We start from the raw sequence: 20,957 nt of genomic DNA on the forward strand, positions 1-20,957 counted from the left end.
ACAGAACTGGCGAGGCCAGGGTGAGGGGTCACATGGTCAGCAGAAAGCACAGAGAGGCAGGGGGGACTTCCCAGCCAGGCAGGGCCCAAAGCCCACCCCAGGTTACAGACTGCATTCTCAGAGAGGGATGGGGTGGGGAGGACGGGTGACACGCTTGGCAGGCAGGGGGCTGCGATGTTTGCAGGGCTGAGCACGGCCCGGCACTCATGCTCTTGCCGGGGCTGCTGTGGGCAGCTTTGTGCCCACAGCATCCTCCCGCTCACTAACTCAGCACCACAGAGGGGTCCCGGCTTCCTGCCTGCCTCCCGAAGCCACAGGAAGGGCCCTGCAGGAGTGTGTGTGTCCACAGGTGCACAACCCGGGCAGACGGCTCTCACGGGCACTTGCAAGGCCCCCAGGATGGAGCCCAAATCCCTGCTTCACCATTTGACCCCTGGATGCCCCCTACAAGCGTTCTGCTCCCCAGCCCTTCCCAGGTTCTGTTTTGGAGGCCCAGCACCCCCACTGTACAGCCACACCTTCCTTAGGGGGTCCTGTTCTCCCCATTTCTGTCTAGAGCTTCCAGGGAAATTCTCAACAGATGGGGGACAAGGGAGCTGAACCAGCGGAGCGTGCCACCTGGACCCCTTGGGGTCAGTGGCGCGGCCTCCCAGGAGTCCTGGAACAGGACGGGCACTGGGTGGAGGCCAGAATTCAAGGCCTTCTGCCTTTATCTGGGAACGGAGAGCAGGCTGAGACCCTCAGTCCTGTGAGATGTGGTGGCCGCCCCCCACCAACATCCTCCCCACAGCCGCTGGGGGCCCCTCCCCTTCCCGGGCGATCCTCTCCCCCAAGAGCACACCAAGCCTTTCTGCGCCACCGCTTTAATGGACAGACCATCAGACGCATTTGCCCAAAGAAAGAGTAACTGAGCAGGGTTCCGGGCAGCTCACGGGACGTAAATACACAGATCACGTTTGTACATCTCACATCAGACACGTATCCACAGCACAGGATCGCCGCTGCGGGACACCACGCGCTCCCCGGAAACCCCTCCCGGGGCTGCACGTGAGCGGGCCCCGGGGGGGAGGGGGGGGAGGGGGGCGGGGCCATGCCTGAGACCACGCCCCCACACGCTCGCTCAAAGGCGTCCTGCAGCCACACGTGGAAGATGCGCCTTAACGCGGAAGGCTCCCCAGGGACAGGTGAGTCCCGGGACGCTCGCCATCACCGGATATGGCCCCAGGGCAACAGAGGGGTCCCGACGGTCACTCGAGCTCCGAGACGAGGAGGACGGGGGCGGCAGGCCGCGGACAACACGGGGCTGACACATTTAGCAGGCGCAGCAGACACTGCGGTCCACACACTCCGAGGGATCGTCCTCATCCACTTGGTGTCTGATGGGGTGCGCCGCTGCGTCTCTGTGAGGTCACGATGCCAGCACAGCTCCTCGCCCGGTCCTCTACATTCCGGAATCCCGGGGGCAGGCCCAGGGCACCAAGACCTCCTGGTCACCACTTGGAGTTCCAGCACCCGGGCCACAGGCCACGTGACGCCAATGGGCTGTGGCCACAAATGCTTTTCACCGTGTATGCGTTTTGGTGGGTTTGTTTTCTTTTGGTTCAAAAAAAAAAAAAAAAAAAAACCACCATGGCAGGCTCTCAGGTATATAAAACTTGGTAATATTAGACAAAAATACAAACTTCACCTTTACAAAAAAACAAAATCAAACAACACACCGAATTTCTGTTGAATACACGTAAAGCATAACATCTTACCAAAAATAAGAGTTTAGTTTCTGTCCAAACACTGGCAGCAGCAGGGAGCAAGCCCGGGCCACCGCTCGGGAAAGCCAGGTCCTCAGGCCCAGCCACGGCAGGCGGGAGGCTGGGAGACAGCATGTGATTGCTCCACGCAGTTCTTTCAAAATGGCTTAAATTAAAAGGTGGATGAAACGGGGCAAGGAAGAAACACGTAAAGTCAGAAACATTTAGGAAATGATGCACAGGTGGGTATACCATGTTTATTTTAATACATCTCATCCGCTCGCATCCTGCTAGGAAAGGTACCGTCCCACTGTCCTGTTACAGCAGCCTGGCGTTATCGGTGTAAATGTCATCCAAAGAGATAATTAAAAAAAAAAAAAAGCTAGGCCAAGAGTAAAAAGGAAAGCTGAATAATCACTTTATGATGTAAAAAAAAAAATCCACTTAAGGCTCTCAGGGAGGTTTCTGGATAAGACTCAAACACTACGGCAAGGAGATGTGGTTTCCCAGACAGTCTTGGCTCCTGCGTGCGCCTGCAGAGCCCGCGGCCTCCGATCACAGCCTTCAGAAAGCAGGCTCTGCATCCTTGGCAGAAGCACCTGTGACCACCCTGGACAGAGATCCAGTCCGCGGAGACGTCAGTCCTTCCGTCCCTCGGGGCGTCCCTCCATTCCGGCAACTGTTCAGATATTTTTGTGAGTTTTGTTTGTCGTGTTTCGTGGTTTTGTTTGCTCTGTTTTTTCTTTTCTTTTTTTTTTTTTGACAAGGAAGCGTCTTATTGTTTCACCGAGTGCTACAATACTTGCTTTGATGTCACATGAACAACGTATACTGTCTCTTTGTTCTCCAAAGCGTGCATGGAGACAGTTTTCACGGAGGAGAACAAAGACCACGCTGGCAGTAAGCACCGTACATAGTAGGTTCAGGAATGTAACACGCCATGTACATCCGTGTCCCGGGAGAGGGCTGCTGGCTGATCTTCACCTCACATCTGCGGGCAGGAAGAGAGACGGACACTGAGAGGCCACAAACTCACGAGTGCCATGACGGCACGCACACGCACGCACACACGCTGCGTGGTAGCTCGCAGGATTTAAAGCCTTTGCTAAATTTTTCAAATCAAATATGCCCCATTACCCTTTCTGTAACATCCTGACCAGAACTGGGACTCTTGGGATCTCAAAGAACACAGCTTCAGAGCAAGCCCCATCCTCCCATTGTGCAGATAGGGAAAACTGAGGCCCAGAAGAGTTCTTCTGCTTTTCTCACCTTTCTCTTTCTTCTGGCCTACAGCTTGATGTGATTTCTGGTGCTCCGGCAGCCATTCTGGGCCATGAGGCAATCTTGCCACTGGATGCCACCAGTGAGACACAGGGGTCTCTGTGACTGGGCAGGGTACACAGACCTGAGCTTACAGCAGCTCTTCCCCACCCTACACCACCTATCTGTTCCTCATCCCAACATTTGTACCACATGCCCAGAGCCCGAATGCTAGCAGGGAGGCAGGGATGGCTCTCTCCCTTTGGGGTCTCTGTCATCAGCTGGCCCATGGAGGCTCAGCCCAGTGGCCGCAGACTGGGAAGCACAGGCAGGTACCCTACACACCCTCAGGACCCAAAGCCCAGGCTGTGCAGTCGGGGGCTGCTTCAGGGTCTGTATGGACCCTTCCTCCCAGAGGAGCCTCCCAAGTGGGCCTGGCCCAGTCAGGTTCTACAGTTGCACATCACTCAGCTGGGCCCTGGGTTCCCAGGCACCTGTTGCTAAGAGTTCCTCTCACAACTTAGATGCCATGGGCTTCCCACATGCCCAGGAGCAAGGACCAGGCTCTCCAGAGGCAGACAGTCCAACAGGAAGGAACAGGAAGACTTATCACTGCCTCCTCCATGACAACTGCAGTTGCCCACACCCACCTACCCTGGGAAGCCCCTCTAAAAGGCCACTTTTCCCAGGCCCCCTTAGAGTGGAGGGATGGCCAGTGAGATTAAAGCAAAAGTCACTGGGTCCTTTCACTGTTCTCCTCACCATGATCTTTCTTCCAGCCTGGAGTATAACACGATTTCTGGAGCTGTGGCAGCTATCTCAGGCCACGAGGCTGAGGACGGACATCACCAGCCCTGAAGTGGGTGTCTGATGATACTCTAAGACTGCCATACCTGCTCTGGTCTCTACCTTATCTCGCCCTTATTTCTGGTGTGTTGTTAGCAGCCAAACATAATTTCCAATACAGCAGCCAACAGCCCTATGTGTTTACAAAGCATTTCAGACAGGATCTATCCAGCCTTTAACAAGTCTCCTCTGTGATCCCGGTAAGCCTCAGTTTTTCCATCTGTCGAAGTAGTGGGTAAGCTATCCGCGTGATCCCAGCAATTAAACACGGGAGCTACGCCACTGCTGCTCAGGCAGCCCAGCCCAGATCAGCGCCTATGATCTCTGCCTCCCGATCAATGAGGACCAAAGCCAGAGCGGGGGCCCCGGAGCAGGAGGGGGCCGGGGGCCAGGCATCCCGAGCGGCAGGAGAAGGGGCAGAGAACAGGAGCGCAGTGTCCCGCAGCCCGGCCAGACAGACAGCGGAAGCTCGCGGGCGGATCAAGGCCAATCAGGGCGCGTCCTCGCCTGTGAGTGATTCGCCGAGTGATCGGGCGCTGCGCCTCCCACCCCAGGACGGTGGCGCGGCGGGCAGGCAGCTCCTACCTGGTTGGCCACGTTAGGTGGGTTTTAACTTTTTTCTTTTCCGTTTTTTACCTGACTCCCTACGCCTTCCTGTTGACAGAAGGGCAGGAAGGGTGAGTGGGCCCAAGGGAGGGTATGGGGTGGAAACTGAAGCAATAAATACCTGGGGTGTTTGTCTTTCTGTAAAACAGCTCGATGGCGCTGGCAGGGAGACACTTCCTGGTCTCGTGAGCTGGCCCGGCGCGGCGGTCACGACGCCGGGCTGCTCAGGGCAGTCTGCCCGAAAAGGCCAGGTCCCCAAGCGCCAATGCTGTGGCCAGCGCCTGCCACCCGCCAGGGACGGGCTGCATCTCTCCACTCACCACTCGGGCTGGGGCAGGAGACAGGCCCTCACAGCAGCCTGACCCCTCCCTCCAGGCGCGTGGCCGTATCCCCGCGATGCCCTCAGGGGCAGCACGGCACCCCACAGCAGGTCCCGGGCCGACAGGCCTCAGCTCCAGCCCCCGACCCCGCCGCCCCCCAAGGCCACTGGACGAGCCCACAGAAAGCGGGCTGGGCGCCCCCGGCCGACGGCAGGGACTCACCCGCCTCCTCCTCGCGGTGCTCGGGGCTCGGGCTGGCGCTCGCGCACGTGCACTCCAGGTGCTCCTCCAGCCGCACCTGCACCTCTTTTAACTTCGCCTTCTTCCTGAAGTACTCCACCTTGGCCACCTGCCGAGACAGCAGCACGGCCGTGGACGAGCAGCACACGGGCCCGGAAGCCGGGACTGACCTCCCAGTTGGAGAAGTGGGGGCACCAGTGAGGAAGCAGTGAGACCCGGTGTGGCGTTTGTGGTCTGGTCCCATTTTAACTTGAGCCCAGAGGCTTGTGCACGCCAGGAGAGGCCCTGCAGGATGCCCTCGAGGGGGAGCTCTGGGTGAGGGAAGGAGTTGGCTTCCACGCTTCAGGGACGCGTGGGACAGCCACAGGGGTCGGCAAGAGTGCGCCTGACTGCGAGCAGCCGAAGGCCGGGGACCATCCTCCCGCCGGCCCAACCCCAAGCCCCGAGGAGGAGCAGGAGGCGCGGACCCACGTGGGGCTGTCGGTCTGGCCTGGTGGGGCCCCAGACGAAGATCCCTCAGCTGCCCGAGGCGGGGCTGGGCCCAGCCCTGCTGTCTCACCCAGCTCCGAGAACAGCCCCCAGGGATGCTCTCTCCACCCCTCGCTCTTCGCCCAGAGACATGGTCGGAGGGGAGCAGGGCTCGGCCAAGATCCACCTCCGGCACTTGAAGGCCCAGGGGAAGCTTGGCTCATGGGCCACAGCTGATCAGGGCGAACGGGACCCCAGGTCACAAACAGAAGCCTCCAGCCTGGGACAGTCCTTTACAAGGAGCTTCGAGGCCAGAAACTGGGGGACCCCGGGCAGAGGGTTGGTCTGCACTCCGGTGGCCGGGCTGCCCACCCCATAGGCGAGCAGGCCCGGAGGCCCGACCAGACCGGGAGCGGCCACGTGGCCGCATGCATTAACCAAACAGAAGAGAGGCGGTGGCCCGCCGGCCGTGTGAAGCGGCCGTGGCTCAGACGGGGTCAGGAGCCAGGCTAGGTCTGGGGCCAGGCCCAGGGGTTTCCCAAGTCGAGACCTGGAGACCAGGGAGAGAGGAGGCCTTGGGTGGGAGCTCCTGCAGGACGTCTTCACCCAGGGCGGCCTGGGGCTCGGCTGCCCTGCCCCTGCCCCTTCCCCGGGGAGAGTCCAAGAGCCAGGCATGTGCGCCAAGTAGGCAGCCAGCCTCTGCCTTCCCATCTGGAACGTGGGAACAGAGACCACACGCACCGGGGGTCACAGTGAAGGACAGACAGCTCACACACACAGAAGTGCCTGGTACTGGGGTCACTGTCCAGAGGCCACCGAAGTTGGCACCTTCACGCAGAGCCTGTCCGAGGCCCCCGTCCAGAGAGGCCAGCCTGCTGGCCCAAGCAGTGCTGCCCACTCCCCTGGGGCTCAGGCGGCGGGCACACAGGCCAGCACCTCACCCTGCCCTGGACCAGCTCAGTGCCCACACGCTTCCCGCCACCCTGGCCTCTGCTGGGGACACAGGACTTGGCCCTCTGGACGGCACGCCTCTGGCCAGTGGGCACCTCCCTGGCATCCTCTGCAGGGCAGGACGAGGACCCAGGCCCCCATGGCCGGCGTGGGTGTGGTGGAAGGGGACTCGCCAGCCACCAGACAGGCCCCGGGGACCAGCGCTGGGCCCAGCAGCACTGCCCCGGGGGCCCCTCGTGAAGGGCACCCGACAGCGGCCACTCCAGTCTTTAGAGAAAAGTCTTGTTTTTCTTATCACAGAAAAACAAACGGATTCATGGCTGCACCTGCTTCTGGGTATGCAAGGATTCCAGGCCGGTCCACCACCTCCGTCTGGCCAGGAAATGGCTACATTTTTCCCCCAAGAACGCGCTGTGAATATTAAATTCTTAAAAGCGTCCTCTGCTCTAGCCAAAGCCATGATGAAGATGCCGACGTCCTTGGAGCCCCAACCCCAGACCTACACTGCAGCCTCTCGGAGCCCACACCCCATGCTCTCCCCAATGTTTGTCTCGGCCGCTCCTGAAAAACCAGACACTCGGATCCCCGCCCCGGAGCTGCCCCACCTGTGGGGTCCCGGGCCAGACCTACCTGAGCACACCACCCGCGATGCCGTCAGCCTTCTGAGCCAGGCCTTGGGTTCCTGCGCCCGGCAGCCTCCATGAAGCAGGACACCCCAGGAGGGCCAGCGAGAGCCACACCCTGCAGGACCCCCCACCAACCCAGGTCATCTGGAATAAACAGCAGCATCTCCTGAACCCCACGGGCCAGGCCCGGGACACAGCAGCCTCGAGAGGCCACGACCACAGCCCATTTCACAGACAGAGAAACTGAGGCAGCGCAGACGGCCTGGTTCACCGGGAGGGGTCCTGGACTCGGAACCGGCAGAGGCCCTGAGCGCGCCCCTCAGCCAGGGAACGTCCTCAGTCCGCTGGGCGGGGGTCGAGCCCCACGTCCACTCAGAACTGAGTCCGGCTCCCAGGGTCATGACAGACAGACCTACCTGGCTCCCAGGCAGGCGGCAGGAGGTGGGAGGCCTTCTCCAGGCCCAGTTTAGTGGCCACGGTGGCCAGAGAAGAGAACCCCAGCTCCAGGGCCTGCGGCTGATGGGGTCTGGCCTCCCTGACTGACCAGGGCTCAAGCCAGGCAAGCAGTGGGCGCCTCGCGCCGCGGGGCAGGGACTCTGGATCCCGGCACCAAGACACGCTGCCAGAGCCACTGCCTCACCCTCACAGCCCCGACCTGGCTCCAGGAGCAGCAACGGCCGATGTGGCCCCCATGGGGACCCCCACCCAAAGCACAGGCCCCTCGTCCACGAGGGGCACAGAGGCCGTCCTGGGCTTCCCCACGGAGACACGCCAGGCCCACCTCCCAGAGGCCAGAGGCCTGGCGAAGTAGGACTGCAGTTAACTGCCCGTGTCTAGAGGCCTGGCCTGCGGCTGCCCTGAAAACAGGGCCGCCCCAAACTCCCAACACCGGAGAGGCTGGAGGCCCACCCACTGGCGGCGGCAGGGAGCCGCTCCTTCAGCCTGAGCGACCGTTGCCCACGCCCAGCTACCCCGTCCCGGCCACGGAGGCTCGGGTCTAGGGGCGAGGTTTGCATCTCAGCCTGTATCGGGGGCAAAGTGCTGACCTTGCTGAGCAGGGAGCAGGGGAGGTGGCAGGGACCCCTGCCCACGTGGCAATGCGGTGGGTCTGCAGGGGCTCCGGGCTCCACGAGCCGCCCCCAGGGAGCTGTGAAACCTCAGGCCGCCCTCCACGGAGGTCACGGCAGGGCTCTGGGGGGCAGGCCACTGGCCCGGGCGTGTCCTAACCCCAGGCCCGGGTCCACCTGCAGCTGAGGGGGGCCACCTGGTTCAATCGCCCGAGAGACCGACCCAGCCTCCCCGCCCTCTCCTCCCAACAAGGGGCCTCGGGCTATGCGTTGTCCATGACCCCCAGCGCCCACCCCGCGCTCAGTCTGGGCCCCGAGGACCCCCTCTCTGCTTGGCCTCAACCCCAAATGGACGGGGTGGCCCCTGGCCAGGCCAGGGGGTGGGTGCTCCACAATGGGCCCCCTGTTCCCACTGGCCTCGGTCTCCTCCTGCCAGGACCCCGGGGTCTGGGGCCAGATGTCTCTTTGCCGACCTCCTGATGGAGAGGGGGTAGGCGAAGGCGCACAGGGCATCAGATGCAGGGCCGGGCTGCCAGGCCCCCCACAGTGGGCTGACGCCCCCCTCCCCGGGCAGGCGGAGCCCGACTCTCCCACCCGCTGGTCAGGCCTGTGCCCCAGCAGATGGAACCCCCACCCTCCCCCACCAAGACCCCCGAGGAGCTCCAGGCCACCCGCCCTCACCCACCGAGACCCCCGAGAAGCTCCAGGCCACCCACCCTCACCCACCGAGACCCCCAGGAGCTCCGGGCCACCCACCCACCCTAAGGATGGACCAGGGGAGACAGAGGGTCACTGCCCAGGCCGGGACCAGACCATAGGAAGCAAGAGTGGGAGCCGTGGGGGACCTCAACGGCTGGAGCCAGGGGCAGACAGCCCGCTCCATTTCTGCTCCCCTGTACCTCCAGGCCCCTGCCGCTGGCCCGACAGACAGGCTCCAGAGCTCGCAAGCAGGACCATCTAATCTAGGGCACCCCACCCCCAGGCCCGAGACTAAGACCTCAGTTCTGTGGACTCCTGGGGCTCCTAAGACCCCTCAACACACCACAAGGAGGGACCCCCAGACCCAACAGAAGCCGAGGAGGCTGGGTTGAGAGCCAGGGCCACAGCTGAGCCTGCAGGCAGGCATCAGGCCTGCTTCCTCCTTGAACTGAGGAGGACGCAGCAGCGGGGCCCCCTACCTGGAGTCTGAGGCCTGAGGCGGGAGCCAGCGCCCCAGGCAGGCACTCCAGAGCACCTTGGCCCCAGAGAAGTGTCCACCTAAGACCGCAGGCAGGCAGCCAGCCGTGGAATCCGCTTACTCAATCCCCAAAGCACGCAGAGGACCAAGTCCCCGAGGTCAAGTCAAGTCCCAGTTAGAGTCTAAAGTGCTTCTCGCGTGCCAGCTACAGGGTCCTTAACTCCACACCTCACTCTGGAGCCAGAAGCCTGAACTCAGACTTGCAGGCAATCGAAGATAATTCCCAGTGGAAAAAAGAGTTCTACTGCACCCCCAGAGCGGAAGTCCGCGTTCCAGGAAAACTGGAGGCCCGGCTGAGTGGGGGGAGCTGCTCCGTGGAGACGGTGCCAAGTCCACGCCCCAGGGACCACGGCCCACCCGGAGCCAGACCTTCCCTGGGGGCGGGCAGTCCCCGTGTCCCAGACCCACTCCCCAGAAGAGGCAGGTGCGGCCCGAGGAGAGTAAGCCCAGGCTAAGAAAGGCTTCCAGATGTAGGGCCGGAAGCCAGACCCTAGTTTAGCTGCCCAGTGACCTGAGGAAGCAGAATTTCCCCCAGATTCAGAGGACGAGCCCCAATATGTGTCCTTGGAACCTGCCCTGCTGCAAGACCCCGTGATGCCTTTAGTGGTCAAACCAGCCAGCCTCCTAACTAGGAGAAGGCTTCGCAGTGAGCACTGGCCATGTACTGGCTCCTAGGAGCCCAATACCGGAGGCAGAGACGTCTGACCCAAGCCGCTAGGCCTGTGGGTCTCCATGCAAAGCACACCTTTCTGAAAAAGGGGGCGACCTGGCTCCCAAAAGGACGCCCCTGGCTGGTGCCCCATCAACACGCACGTCCAGTGGAGAGGGGCACCCTCCCAAGTTTCACAGGGGCTGGAGGTCTAGCGTGACGGGCGTGTATCCGGCCCCGCGGCCTGAGTTCTGAGCCATGGTGGGAGTCGGCATCCCCAACTGGCCGCAGCCAAGGGCTCCCTGCCGGCCTCGGTGGGGAGAGGCTCTCAAGGGATGCCCAGCCCCCTTGCCATGCACCACAGCCCCCACTAAAGTGCCCAAGATATCCTTCCAGGGCCTGGAAGAGACACCAGGCAGCTCTCGGCTAAATGGCTGGACACCATGCGAGACCTGTCGGTGAGGCAAACAACCAGGCCATCCCAAGATTCAAATGTGTTTCCCACGAGAGGCCCTTGGAGGGGGGCCTGGACGCCACCCTTAAACCACCCACCAGGACCCAAGCCCCAGTGCCGCCCCCGGGCCTCAGTGTGCCTGTCAGAGAAATGGACGCGCTCTCCGACTCACAACTGCAGCTGGCCGCCATGGGCCAGGCACACGGGCTCACCTTGACGCTGCGGTGGTGCACACGCGACGGCTGGCACTTGACGCTGCTCGTGTTACAGCAGCCGGTGCAGCGCTTCACCTCCACGCACGGCGGCCAGATCAGGAAGTTGGCGGACGTGGGGTCCACCTGGCTCCGAGGTATCTCGTAGATGACAGTCCTGGTCTTACAGGCCGCCGGGATGGCCTCCTCTGCAGAGATGAGAGGCAGGTGAACGTGCTAGAAGCCCCAGGGCTGTGGCAGCTCCCAGGGGTCCAGGCAGGAGTGACCCACGGCCCACGGCTTCTGCCCACGGGACATGTCACACAGACCCCGGTCCAGCACAGGCAGAAAGACCCCGGCCCCCAACTGTGTGCCGCTGACTGGCCCAAAGATGAGCAGTAACTTGAGGGCTGGGAGGGGAGACCCCAGAGGGGCAGGGGGCTACAGAGAGCCTCCCTTGGGGCGTGGGGGCTGGAAAGGGGCTCACACAGCCCCTGAGGCCAGCTTGGAGCGGGGACACCGCCCTCACTCAGGGCCGGGGGCAGGGGCCGGCTCTCACCTGCCCCACCTCCCAAGGGCCCCACCACTCACAAGCACATTTCCAGTGGCCCCCAAATCAGCAGCAGGAAGGGGTTCCGCTGACAGTGCCCAACTCAGCGCCCACCAGCAGGAAGGCTGTGGGGAGGCCAGCCAGGCAGGGCTTCAGTCCAGCCCCAGTTCCGCTCAAGGGCAGGCCCCCAGTCTGGAGCAGGGCAGGCCCCCGTCAGCCCCGAAGACTCGAGGCAGCACACGTCACCTGGGAGGGCCTGCTAGCCTCAACCAGGAATCGTCTACCCACACACCGCGCCCAAAAGTAGGAGCTATAAAATCCATATTCTTGGAAAGACAGCTCAGACAGAGGGAGTCACAGGCCCAAGGTCACACAGAAGACGGGCAGCTGTCAGGACCCCCAGGTGGTACGGGACTGGGTGGTCACACCCCCAACTGCACCCCCGGGGCCAGGTCTCCCCTCAAGGCCGAGCCCAAGGCCCTAGGAGACCTCCATCAGCCAGTCACTCCTGAAGGGGCCAGGCAGACCCCGGACACTCAGAGTGGGCCAGGGGGCCAGGCCTGCGGGGGGGTGGGGACCCCAGAAAGCGACCCCCAGGCCCAGCACGGCTGCACCCACCACACCGCAGGGCAGCGGGGAACACTCTGTGCTCAATGTTATGAGCTGCAAATTAAACACAACCCATCCTCCAGTGAGGCTGCCTCCAGCACAGGTCCCAACAAGACCGGGCACTTCAGGAATTTATGACAGCTCCCCGCTTCTGGAAACTCTTGGCCCAAGCCAGGCCTGCAGTGGAGAGCGGGTGGGCCGGGGTGGGGAGGGGGGCGCGGGGCCTGCGCAGCAGAGAAAGGGCAGACCCCACGTCCCGGTGTGGGGGCACATCCCCAGAGCCCCTCCACAGGCCCCCAGCCCGGGGACTCACCGATGCTCCTTTTCCTCCGGATGGGCGCTGGCCGCTTCTCCGGGGCATGCTTGGCACCGTGGCCCCCGTGGGCTCTCAGACTGGTTTCCAAAGGCTCCTCGGCTCCTACAGGAGAAAGAGGAGATGCCGACTGGCTGCCCACACCCGGGCCTCTGGGGCCTGCGCAGCAGCAAGCCCCGCCGCCCCGCCGCCCTCCTCCTTACGGAGGGGGTCCCTCCGCACCCACATGGGGGGCCTCCAGACGTGCGCAGAATGAGACTCCCAACTGCCAAAGATGTCCCAGCCACCCCATGCGGCTGGCACGAGGCTCCTGCCATGGGTGCCTGCCCTGCACCCCACCACAAAGCTGCATGCCAGCGGGGAAGGGCCCGAGGCCAGCCCGCCTGGGACGCCTCCTCAGGGAAGCCGGGTGAGGGCTGACCCAGGGGAGGTGCCTGAAGCCAGCCCGCCCCGCCTGCAAGGCCGAGCTGACGGGCCTGCTGCTGCTGGTGGACAGCGCACCTTGGACAGCGGGCTGGACAGCAGACTGGACCGCGGGCCCGGCTGCGGCCGCAGCTTTTCTACCACCTCTGCCACCCTCACTGGCCCAATCCTGGCTGAGCATCCGGCCCTGCAGGGGCATCAGAAGCAAGGCCAGACTGGGCCTCGGTCACACCCTACTCGCCCCTGAATGTCAGCCCACCGTGACAGAGAGGCCACGAGACCCGGGAGCAGCGCGTCAGGAATCCAGTGCCGGGTGACGGGACACGGCTCTCAGGAAGGAAAGTGCTTTGAGCGGCCCCAGAGCCAAGGTCACCACTGGGCCTAGTGCCCCAGGCTGGCTACAGCCCCCTCAGTACACACACCACCACCCGCTCTGCCCCCAGGGCCCCCCAGAGAGGGCTCGCAAGGGACACACACACCTGCCGTCTGGCCTGACCCCGCCCAAGGACAGCACCTGCACCAGGATGGAGTGGGCCACACGTGGCTGCCCCACCCTGGCCCTCAGACCCAGTGGGGGATCGCCCCACTTCTCCCCTCCATCACTGCTTCCCCCACAGTTAACCAGGGACAGCGGTCTCTGAGAAAGCACGCCTCAAGGGCCACAGCTGCCCAACGATCCCGTTCTCGCCACCTCCCCTCCCCAAGAAGCTCCCGGCCACGAGCCCAGACCCGAGGACCGCCCCCCCCTACGCGCAGCAGAGGCCTTGGAGACTGTCCTCACGCCCGCAGTCTGAAGCTGCACTCACTAGAAGCGAAGCGCAAACACAGAAAACGCAGCAGGAACACAAGATGCACCGCCTTGCACGCCGCCGTCCAGGAGAACCCAGCTCTTCCCTCAAAATGACTCAATGTTCCACTGCCACTAATTTTTTCTGAGACTCAAAATAAGATCAGAACAGAACTACTCATGCAGTAAGAATTTCCCATCCACCAACTGTTACAAGAAGCATTTTTTCACGAAAAAAGTGACATTATGAGTCACGTCCTGGTGGTGGCCATCTTGCCATCGCCAAGCCCGGGAGCAGCTGGTCCATCCTCAGCTTCTAGGAGACCACTCAGGGCAGCAGCCCAGGCCACACTCCACCCCGCGCTCCGGCCAGACAGGACCGGCCTCCCACGACATCATGGGGCTGCCACCTCTTCACCTCGGAGGAAACTGAGGCCAAGGCTCAGAAGGACGAACAAGACCAATGGCCAGCAGGAGATCCCAGACTGCCTGCCCTCCCACCCAGGCCTCTTGCCCCTGAAGAAGCAGAGAAGACAGAGTCTCCTGGTCCATCAACTGTTTTGAAACCTGAACCCAGGGCTCAATCCCCAACAAGAGTAAAAAGAGCTCCCATTCGGACAAGCTCGTCGGCTACCCTATGGAGACTGGTGGTCCGGAAACCCAGCCCAGACCTCGCTGACGGGGAGGTGGCCCTCTGATTTATGCGGGTGGAGATGCAACCGGCAGGGATTCCCCCCAACCCCCAAGAGAAGGCTGCACATGAATCACACCCAAAAATGGCTCTCAGGACAGTTCATCAACTGGTTTTCCCTTCTGCCTCTTTTGCACAGATGTCCGAAGGATAGAGAGCCGTCTTCCAGCCGTCAGTCCTGGAGGAGCATTAATGGCCTAATGGGATGATATTTATGTATCCTTACTCGATGGACACGGGCACCCGGCCAGGCTTCGGAGAACAAAGCTCCCAACTCCCAGCTCCGGAGCGGCTGAATGGTCTGCTCTCAGACACCCAACACACAGGCCGCAAACTCCATGCTACTGGTCATTAAAAGACCACACGCTGGACCCTGCACCCAAAGATCACACGTGAAAATTCAACTGTCCAGTCCGTGAGCACGCTTGCAGCGCGCGGGCAAGGAATCCACCGCCTGCGGGCCTGGGCGCAGCGCCTCACCTGGGAGACCGGAACGGCCAGGCCCCTGGAGGCCCCGCCCCAGGGAGGAGCCACTGCAAACCCAAGTTTCTTTTCCCGCTCCCAGGCATCAGTCTCCAAGAGCTCTGCTCCGAGCTATAGGAGGAGGGAGAACACCTAGGCCAACGGGTCTTCTCTGCACCCAGCCGCCTCCTCACTGATTCCACCTCTGGCTGACCCTGGTGGGGAGTCCTGGGCCTGGAGAAGTAACCCCAGAGCAGTTTACAACCTTTCCTAGCAGTGGGGTCCATTTCTACTCTTCACTTGGGGCAGAAACAGAAGCTGGGGAAGACACCCACACCCCCAGTCCACTCCTGCAAAACAAGCTACAGAAGCAACTAGCTCAGGTCAGAGCTGTGAGAGGGGGACCACCCAGAGCTCTGATGAAGGAGCCCGCCATGGGATTGTGTCACAAAGGGTCCCAGAGGGACAAGACTACTGAACAAAGGAGACCCTGGGGCCCCTCCAGTGTTCTCAGCCCAAAGCTCACAGGCACTAGAAGCCCCCTTTCAGACCCCAGCTACCCCAGCAGGTAGGGGAAGAAGGGAGGTGATCCTCTCCGTCCACTCCCTGGGGCTGGAGAGAGCCAGGCCCCCAGGGCTTTTATCAGGGGGTGATTTGAAACCAGCCCGGAGAGCCTGCTGGTGCAACCTTGCTTCTTCTATTTGGACCCTCCAAGGAGGCCACGGACACAGAAGTCCCCAGGTCAGGAATGCTATCAGCATGACCCCAGAGCTGCAATGCTAAAAGCATTAATGGGTGGGGGGTGGGGGGAGGCGGGGCTGCAGAAAACAGAATAAGAATGGTCCCAGCAGAAAGTGAATGGCCCATTTCCCCACCACAACCCAAAGCAGGTCCGCCGGGGAGGTCCAGCCTTTCCCAGGGAGAAACCTCTTGGGAGCCAGTCTCCCCATTTCCCAAGTCCATCAGGGAGCAGCAGAATGCAGGCAAGTGTTCTCCTCAGCTAACCAAAGCTAAACCCTTCTCTCCAGGGTTACATATCAAGGAACCAGATCAAAATCCTCCCCCCCGCCCCCACTCTGATCTCCAAGTGAAATTCTACCCCCCTTCCTGATAAGGATCAGCCAAAGGATTTCCTGGGTCAAGAAACTACAGAAACCATCGCCTTTGCTAGAAAATGGTTTTGGCATGAAATGAAAATAGTTCAGGCCTCTCCACCACCATAATTAGGTACAAATTTCCAAATGACTAGACCATGTGATTTTACTTAATTCCCCCACCGTCCCCCCTTTTTAGAGTAGTCTGCAGTCAGAGAAAAATCTTCATTCCACTTAAAATTCTCCCAGCCAACCCCGGGCTAACTTTGGTTGCTCCATTTGACAAGCTCACCTGGGGACCCTTTTTGTCCAGTCAACAGTAAGTTTTCTGACATGAGTATCTCCCTAGCTAACTCACAGTGGAGTTCCTGCCACAGAAATGCGGGCCAGAATCCCTGTCCTCTAGAAAGAGCTTCCTCTGGTCCACAGGCAAGCACAGCCACCCAGCATCCCCTGGCTCCCAGCCAGGCCAATGTGGGTCGTCAGCACCTCTGCCCACCTGGGGCCAGTCCACCTCTGCAGCTGACCCACAATAGCTTCAGAAGTCTGCTTGACACTGTTTCCTAAAGCGGCTCAACTCCAGGGCCTGAGGGGGAACCCCCAAATAGTCCCCAAATAGCAGCGTGTCCAAGACGTGCCTTTTTTATTGGCTCATGAAAACAGAAAAACACAGGACTCAACAACCACAAAGGCCCAGCCCGGCAGCAGGCGCAGGGCAAGTGCGCAGGGGGGCGGCACCGTGCACCAGCTTGGGCCCAGGTCAGGGCTCAGCGCCCAAGGCTTGGGTTGGCTCCTCCCGGCCGGAGGGCAGGTCCCGGACCGCACACCTGGCCGGGACGCCGGCGCCCTCTATGTGGCTTAACTTTCTGAGACACATTCGGCATTTTCCTTAAAGCAAAAAAACAATCCCTGGGCGAGTGAGCGGCCCCAGCCGCCTCAGGGAGAGAAAGTGGTGATTGGAAGAGAAACTCCTGACTCATCCGCCTGGGCTTTTATGGCCCGGGATTGGATTCTGACCTTTCGGTGCGCTCCTGCGCGGCGCCCGGCCCGGCCCGAACGCGGGAGGCGGCACGGGGCGCACACACAGCCTGCCCGCCCGCCCGCGCCCTCCCCGCGCGCCGAGGGAAGGGGCGCGATTTACCTACGGAGTCTATCTCCAGGAGTCGCTGGAGGTCCCGGATGCTGTGGATCTGACTGTGCGCCAGCCTCTCAATGACCTCGCGGGGGATCTCGGCTTCCTGCAAGCATAGCAACACGGTCAGCGCCCGTGGCTGCCCAGAGCGCCTGGTCCCCCACCCGGCCCGCGCCGGCGCCTTGCAGGAAGGCCGCCGGACCCCCAGCCCGGGTCCTGGAGCCTAAGGCCCAGGGTGGGGTTGGGTGAGACCCCCAACCCAATTCTCCGTCCCCATCCGTGTCTGCCCTTTACAAAAAGAAACCGCTCCCCACCCTTAAACACACACACACACACACACACACACAAAACCCACCGGGCCCCTCTGCCCCGGGGTGTCCGTTACAAGAGGTCTAGGGGTAGCGAGGGGCCCGGGGAGTTGCTGGTCTAATAGTGAAATCAACATCGAGAAAGATCAAGTTGAAATGCGTCACGGACCGGCGGCTAAAGTCGCGGCAGCCCTAACACTTTAATCTACCCCGAGGTTTAAATTTCACACCCGGAATCCCGACCAAACCTGCGGGGGAGAGGGTCTGCAAACGCGCGCGCGCACACTCACAGTCGCCCCACCCCGGGCTCCGGCCCAGCTGCGGCCCTAGCGCCGACTAAGACGCCCCAAATCCAGCCGCGACTGGGAGAGGCTGCCAGGGAACGTGAGGGTTAAATATCTCTCTCTCGCAGCTCCGGGTCCCATCCCAGACCACCCCCCACTTCTCGGCCTCCCCCTACTCTGTCTAGATTTTTAAAGGGAGTCGGGGGTCGTGGGGGGTCTCAAGCAGTAAGTCCCCACGACGGGGGAGTAGAAAGTCATTTATCACAGCACAGCTCACGAGGATTCGGAATTCGAGATTGAGGGTGGGGGTGGGGACGCGGGCGGTGGGAGGGCGAGGGCTCTCTGCCCGGCCCCGGCTCGCCTCGCTCAGCCACCTGTAAGCAGGCCCCGGGCGGGCGGGACTGCGCCGGCCCAGCCGCCGCTCCGGGCGTAGGGACCGGGACCCGGGGTCTGCGGCTCCGCGCTGCTCACCCTGCCTTCCGGGGGCTCCCGCTGCAACCGCCCCTACCAGTTTGTTGGCGGTTCTTCCCTCTTCCCCGGCTCCGCCGGTTCTCTCTCTCACACACCCCCTTCCGCGCGCCCGCACCCCAATGCTGCATTGCCCGCCGCGCCCTAGGTCTCCCTCCTCCGCGGGGAGCCCGCGGCCCCCGAAGTTTCTCCCCACTCGTCCACCCAGCCGCCACTCCGTCCCTCCGAGGCGGAGCGACGCAACACGCTGGAAACTCACCAGACACACTTAGGCATGGCAGAAAATAGAACCCAGTTGGGAAAATTTAAAAACCGACCACCCTAGCAGAAATCAAAATGCGCCCTGCAGAGCCCCACAGCCCGGGCTCTCGGGCCCGCGGGCGGCCTCAGGGGGCGTGCGCAGGGGAGTCGGAGAAAGGACGGGGCGCGGGGGTGGCACCCACCTCGGCCAGGGCAGTGGCGAGGTACCCGCAGCCGAGGAGCAGCAGACAAGCCCAGGTCCTCATCGCGTCCCGAGGCACCGGTGGCTCGGCGGGGAGGCGAGGCCGCGGGGCGGGCGCTCCAGCCGGGCTCCTGTGGCGGCGAAATTCAGTACCATCCCTCAGGGAACGCGGCCCGGAGGAGGGTGGCGCGGAGAGCAGGGAGCCGACGGAGCGCGCCCGGCGCGAGCAGCGAGTGCGGAGAGGCAGGCAGCGCCAGAGAGGAGGAGGAGCAGGGAGTGCGCGCTCGCCGCGCCCGCCGCGCCGGGAGCCTCCTGGGCCGCCGGGTAGGGGGTGGGGACGGAAGGGGCGGAGGGCGGGGGCTGGGCCTCTTCCTTGGTGCGTTCCCGGTGCTGGCCGCCGCCGCGCTCGCTCCCCGGCGCTGGCTCTAGGAGCGACCAGGCCGGTAATTCTGCATATTTGCGGGCGTTAGCCCCGAAAGGGACCCCGGAGCGAGGCTGGAGCCGTTGCCGCCGCACCACCCATCACCTGTCTGGACGCCCGGCCAGGCCCGGCGCGGGCTCGCGCTCTCCCTGCGGGCTGCGGGCGGCCCTGCGCGCCCACCAGCGGCCCCGCGCTCGCCTCCGGCCTCCTCTCGCCGCCGCCGCCGCCCGGCCGGGCACGGCGCGGCCCAGCACGGCGCGGCCCGGCGGCCTGCGTGCGCCCCTCCGCGGCGCGCCCTCGGCTCCGGCGCCGCGCTCCGCCCTCCGCCGGCCCGAGCCGGGCAGCGCCCGCGTCCGCTCCGCCTGGCAGCCGCCGCCCGCCCGGGGCCTCGCCGCGCGGGCCTGAGGGCCGAGCCGGCGCCCCACTGCCGCCGGCAGAGGAGGAAGAGGCGGCGCGGGCAGGCCCGGCTCACCGGAGTTGTGCGGGCTCCGCGGGGCGCGCGTGTGGAGCCGGCCGGCGGCGGGGAGGGGGTTATAGCGCCGCGGCGCGCCCCTCCCCCGCCCCCTCCCCCTCGCCTCCCCCGGATTCCGGGCCCCGGACCCGCACCTCGGAAGCGCGCGGGGGCCGAACGGGCCGGACAGGGCCCCGCCGCGGCCGCAGTGAGCACACACACGCGCTCGCGCAGGCAGTAAAACCCATCAAGGCCCCGGGCCCGTCCCCGAGCACAGCCGCCGGGGCTCCGCGCGCTGCCCGGGGCTCCCCGGGCGCCCCTCCCTCGAGTTTGCCCACCCCCCAGTGCCAGCTGCAGCCCTGCAGCACCGGACGGGGAGGGGAGGAGGCGGCCGCAGAAGCGCCGCCGTCGCTGGCTCGCCTCTCCCGGGCCCCAGCGGCGGCAGAGGGCAGCGCCCAGAGCTGCTACGCCAAAAAGGGCAAAAGCGAGCCGGCCCCCGCCTCCCGCCCCCCGCCCTGAAGCTCCGGCCTCTAAGCACGGTTTGGATCCCGGGCCCCCGGCTCCCCCGCCATAAAAGGAGGGGGAGTGAGGCTCTGGTGAGAGGTGGGGCGGGTTTAGGGGCGCGTCTGGGACACTCACCTGGCGGCTGCCACGCGCCCCCGCCCGGAATCCGATGCCTGGGGTGTCTGACCGAGGAACCTCCACCCACATTCCGGGAAACGAGGGAGCCCCGATCGGAGGAAGGGGCTGCCGCAGGCCTCGTCCCCGCCCTGGGCTCCCGCACCCCCAAGTCCCCGCGCCCTCGTGGAAGGCCTGGCGGCGGTCTGAGCCAGAAACTCGAGGGCTGGAAGGGAGGAAAAGAAAAGAGCCGCTCGAGAGGAGCCCGGGAGTTTCAGCCTCCCGCGCCTGGATCCTCTGGGCGCACAGAGCGCCACCTCCGGCCGCCGCGCCGCACGGAGCGATGCGGGGGAGCGGCAGAGGGAGGCCGAGGCCCGAGCGGGGCTGGACGGCGCCCACGCCACGGAAGGGCAGCGCGCCGAGCCGGGTCCATCCCGCCTGCCTGGGCTGGTGGGACCGCACGCTGGCGACGGGTCTCTGGAGGGGCGGAGAAGCCCCAGTATCAGGGCTAGAGGGGTTACAAGCCAAGTGACCCCGCAGCTAGACGAGAGGCCATTAAAGGCTAGGGACTGCGAGTGGCTGGGTGGGCTGTGGAAAGAGGACCCCGCCGGCCCGAGCCCTCCACCCCACACCCCCATCCTCCGGGTTAGGCCCCTGCCCCCGCCCAGGCTGCCCTCCCGCTAAAGGCAGTAAAGGCGCAACCCTCCAGGCGTTCTTTCATCCTCGGCTCCGCGGGCTTCAGCATTTCAAAGGCCGAGTCCAGTGGGCCCTTGGGGGGCCCTCAGCTTCCCCCAGATTCCGGGGAGGAGGGGTGGGCCCCTCCTGAGATTCCGAGAGGGCAGGGTCTCCCAGCGCTCAGCCCCCCAGCGCACCTGCCTTTCTCCCCTGCTAGCCCCGCCTGCAGCCTCCCCCCACCCAAAGCGGGCTCTTGGGGCTCAGAATGTAGGAGGGCTGAGGCAGACCTCGGGAAACCTTGGTACTGTCCTTGTCCACCCAAGTAGACTTTCCATCGCATTGGAGGGAGTCCACTGGATGGTTTCCGGAAGGCGGTGAAGAGCACACCGCCTGGACTTAGGCTGGACCCCTGGCGGAGCCGAGACTTCCTGAGAGTTGACTGCATCACACCTGCTTGAGCGTTGAGTTCTCCACAGGCAGAGGGGACCCGAGGACCCACACGTCTTTGGGGCTGAAGGACTTGGTTTGATAGCGGGCGTGCGAATGAGGAAAGGTCACCTTGTACCGCA

General features: G+C 63.5%; 1 protein-coding gene across 8 annotated transcripts; it reads right to left on the bottom strand.

The window, feature by feature from the left end:
- Positions 1–847: 847 nt before the first annotated feature.
- On the bottom strand, positions 848–19,854 carry PDGFA (platelet derived growth factor subunit A). 8 transcript variants are annotated; one of them, XM_065923625.1, is made up of 8 exons: positions 19,251–19,531; positions 18,225–18,354; positions 16,731–16,827; positions 12,133–12,237; positions 10,682–10,869; positions 5,000–5,126; positions 3,015–3,131; positions 848–2,736 (listed from the first exon to the last, which is right to left on the bottom strand). In XM_065923625.1, the coding sequence occupies exons 2-8, from the start codon at positions 18,285–18,287 to the stop codon at positions 2,726–2,728; spliced, it is 708 nt and encodes a 235-aa protein (XP_065779697.1). In that variant the 5' UTR covers positions 18,288–18,354; positions 19,251–19,531; the 3' UTR covers positions 848–2,725. The 8 variants fall into 8 exon arrangements, 7 of the variants coding, with proteins under 7 accessions (XP_065779697.1, XP_065779698.1, XP_065779696.1 ...); XM_065923626.1 differs by lacking the exon at positions 19,251–19,531 and adding an exon at positions 18,750–18,879; XM_065923624.1 differs by lacking the exons at positions 18,225–18,354; positions 19,251–19,531 and adding an exon at positions 19,735–19,854.
- Positions 19,855–20,957: the final 1,103 nt, after the last annotated feature.

This window comes from Muntiacus reevesi, chromosome 2 (assembly GCF_963930625.1).
Source record: "Muntiacus reevesi chromosome 2, mMunRee1.1, whole genome shotgun sequence".
NCBI lineage: Eukaryota > Metazoa > Chordata > Mammalia > Artiodactyla > Cervidae > Muntiacus > Muntiacus reevesi.

Excerpts from the sequence above, each read along its gene's own strand:
- PDGFA (XM_065923624.1), bottom strand. The coding sequence starts at position 19,806 with ATGTGGGTGGAGGTTCCTCGGTCAGACACCCCAGGCATCGGATTCCGG. Across the intron at positions 16,828-19,734 it reads GGGCGCGTGGCAGCCGCCAG|GAAGCCGAGATCCCCCGCGA; the intron begins GTGAGTGTCCCA and ends CTATGCTTGCAG. Across the intron at positions 3,132-4,999 it reads GCACCGCGAGGAGGAGGCGG|TCACAGAGACCCCTGTGTCT; the intron begins GTGAGTCCCTGC and ends TACCCTGCCCAG.